At 46.3% G+C, this 2,688-nt stretch overlaps 1 protein-coding gene across 1 annotated transcript in view; it reads left to right on the top strand.

Moving 5' to 3' along the window:
- Nucleotides 1-2,688, top strand: part of LOC101847914 (DNA polymerase epsilon catalytic subunit A) — a gene marked incomplete at its 3' end in the record, with an annotated part of 42,717 nt that overhangs the window by 23,857 nt on the left and 16,172 nt on the right. Inside the window, 4 exon segments of the mRNA XM_013088945.2 lie at nucleotides 268-449; nucleotides 1,052-1,148; nucleotides 1,793-1,931; nucleotides 2,520-2,626. Of these exon segments, the coding sequence (XP_012944399.1) occupies nucleotides 268-449; nucleotides 1,052-1,148; nucleotides 1,793-1,931; nucleotides 2,520-2,626 (525 nt within the window).

Genomic DNA, 2,688 nt, shown 5'->3' with positions numbered 1-2,688 from the left:
TCTCCATCAAACAGCCATTGTTCTTGTCTCTCCTTCTTCTCTCTGTTACTCCCCAGCGTCCCCTCTAATCTTGTCTCTCCTTCTTCTCTCTGTTACTCCCCAGCATCCCCTCTAATCTTGTCTCTCCTTCTTCTCTCTGTTACTCCCCAGCGTCCCCTCTAATCTTGTCTCTCCTTCTTCTCTCTGTTACTCCCCAGCATCCCCTCCAGCGTCCCCTCTAATCTTGGTTTTTCTCTATGCTCTATTTGTGTTGCTCACGCCGTAAAGCTCCGACCCCAACTCCAACTTGGCATGTTTTGTTGTTTTTGTCGGACAGCTGGTGGAGACCTCCCAGCCTGGCCAGTTCAAACTGTGGGCTCTGATTGGCTCCGACCTGCACGCCATCAAGTTGAACGTTCCGCGGACTTTCTATGTCAATCAGAAAACGCCCAAGGAGGGGGAAGGAGCAAGTACGTCCTTCTTTTTTCTCTCCGTCTGTCTTGTTTATGTCCTTCTTTTTTCTCTCCGTCTGTTTTGTTTATATCCTTCTTTTTTCTGTCAGTCTGTCTTGTTTATATCCTTCTTTTTTCTGTCAGTCTGTCTTCTTTGTGCTCCTCGTTCGTCCATGTTAGGAACATGAATGTGTAGAGATAACTGTGGGTGGTTGGCGGGTGCTCTGGTGTGGTTTGCTCTTTCTCTCCTGTCAAACATCTATCATCCTGATCTCTCCTCCTTTTTTTGTGTTTGTTACTCTCTTGTAACACCTCTAATCTTTGGCACTTCTATGACTTTAGTGTGTTACGAGAGCCGTAAAACTCTTACTTAAACTAAACAACTTAATTTAGGAGTCGGGCTACCTCTACCCAGCCTGTTTTTATAAATAGTTTTGTTCTATCTTTTTGAGTTGTGATGGTTCTACTTTTTTTCTTTTTTTTTTCCAATGAGGCAAGGTAGGCCTATTTAGTTTATTTCTTTGTTTGTGTTCAAAATTGGTGTGGTTCTTGCTAATGTTTGTTTCTGTCCGCCCTCCCCCATTCCTTCCTCCCTGTCCCTCGTCGTCCCCCCTCCCCAGTGTGGAAAAGAGTTCACCGCACGCTGCCGCGGTCCCACCCGGCCTACCACCTGTACCAGTACGACGTACCGGAGGACGTCTATCTCAAACACATCAAGTAAGCAGCCAGCCTCCTACGTCATAAATAGCATTTGTATAGCACAAATCCCCGCTCAACAGCAAGCTCTATGCGCTTCACAATCTATACTACATGTATCCATGTATTAGTATTACCCCAGCAGACCTGAGAGCATTCTGAGATAACCTCAACTTCCTGGAAAGCATACAGTGCAAGCTGCCATTTATAGACGCTAAAACACTAACATACTGACAAGTTCTTTTGCTGTCTATGGCCGGGTACCCATTCCCACCTGGGTGAAGTGAGGACAATTCGTGTAAAGTGCGTTTCCCAAGGACACAACGTCGGACCTGCGGCTCGAACCTCCGAACTAGCAATTTCACGATAATGAGTCCGGTAGCCTGACCACTAGACTACAGACATCTCAGGGGTATCGAATGTGCCGCAAAACACAACGAGTGTTATGTCAGTGGTGGGGGAGGTGTCAAAAAGTCCCACTGGTTTTGTTTGTGAAAAACGATGTTTGTGAGACAATGTTCTAGCAACAGCTGCTAAAGGAAAAGTGTGTTACAAAAGCTGAACTTTGCTGTTACAGGAGAGTTTGCTCGTGTCTGGGCTGGTGTAAAGTGACACTTCTGCATTTGTCTGTTTGTTCATTTGTCCGTTTGTCTGTCTGTCCCCAGCGACATCACAGCAGACCTCTCCTCCCCCGACGTAGAGGGCGTTTACGAGACGCAGGTTCCCCTGGAGTTCCGCGCTCTGGCCAGGTTGGGCTGTGTGTGTACCGTGGGCCGCGACTTTGCCCGCTCCATGGAGGGCCGGGTGAGTTGGCAATTTGGGGGTTGTGTAAACCTCGGTTTCTTTTAATTTTATTAGTTTTTGTTTGGTTTTTGTTCTTGTTTTGAAAAGTTCCGGTTGTTTTACTATTTGACAAAAATTCTATCTGAGCAGGGACAGCCTGAACTTTGAACCTTTGGAGTGGGGCGCGGTTTGCAAATGTTTTATACAGGTGGTCGTTTTTACAGGTGATTGTCTTATACAGGTGGCCGTTTGTACAGGTGATTGTCTTATACAGGTGGTCGTTTGTACAGGTGATTGTCTTATACAGGTGATTGTCTTATACAGGTGGCCGTTTGTACAGGTGATTGTCTTATACAGGTGGCCGTTTGTACAGGTGATTGTCTTATACAGGTGGTCGTTTGTACAGGTGATTGTCTTATACAGGTGGTCGTTTGTACATGTGATTGTCTTATACAAGTGATTGTCTTATACAGGTGGTCGTTTGTACAGGTGATTGTCTTATACATGTGATTGTCTTATACAGGTGGCCGTTTGTACAGGTGATTGTCTTATACAGGTGGCCGTTAGATCAGGTGATTGTCTTCTACAGGTGTGTGTTCTATTTTTCAGGAAACGGACGTGTTTGATCTGGACAAGCTGACGTTCCGCAGTGTGGCCCAGTTCCCCTACCTCAGCCCGGGCACCATCAAACATCTCTATCTGTATCAACACAAGTCGTAAGTCTCTCTGTCGGTCTGACTCTCTCTCTCTCTCTCTCTCTCGCTCTCTCTCTCTCTCT

Source organism: Aplysia californica, unplaced genomic scaffold, assembly GCF_000002075.1.
Source record: "Aplysia californica isolate F4 #8 unplaced genomic scaffold, AplCal3.0 scaffold00841, whole genome shotgun sequence".
Lineage (NCBI taxonomy): Eukaryota > Metazoa > Mollusca > Gastropoda > Aplysiida > Aplysiidae > Aplysia > Aplysia californica.
This window is presented reverse-complemented; position numbering and strand designations above follow the sequence as displayed.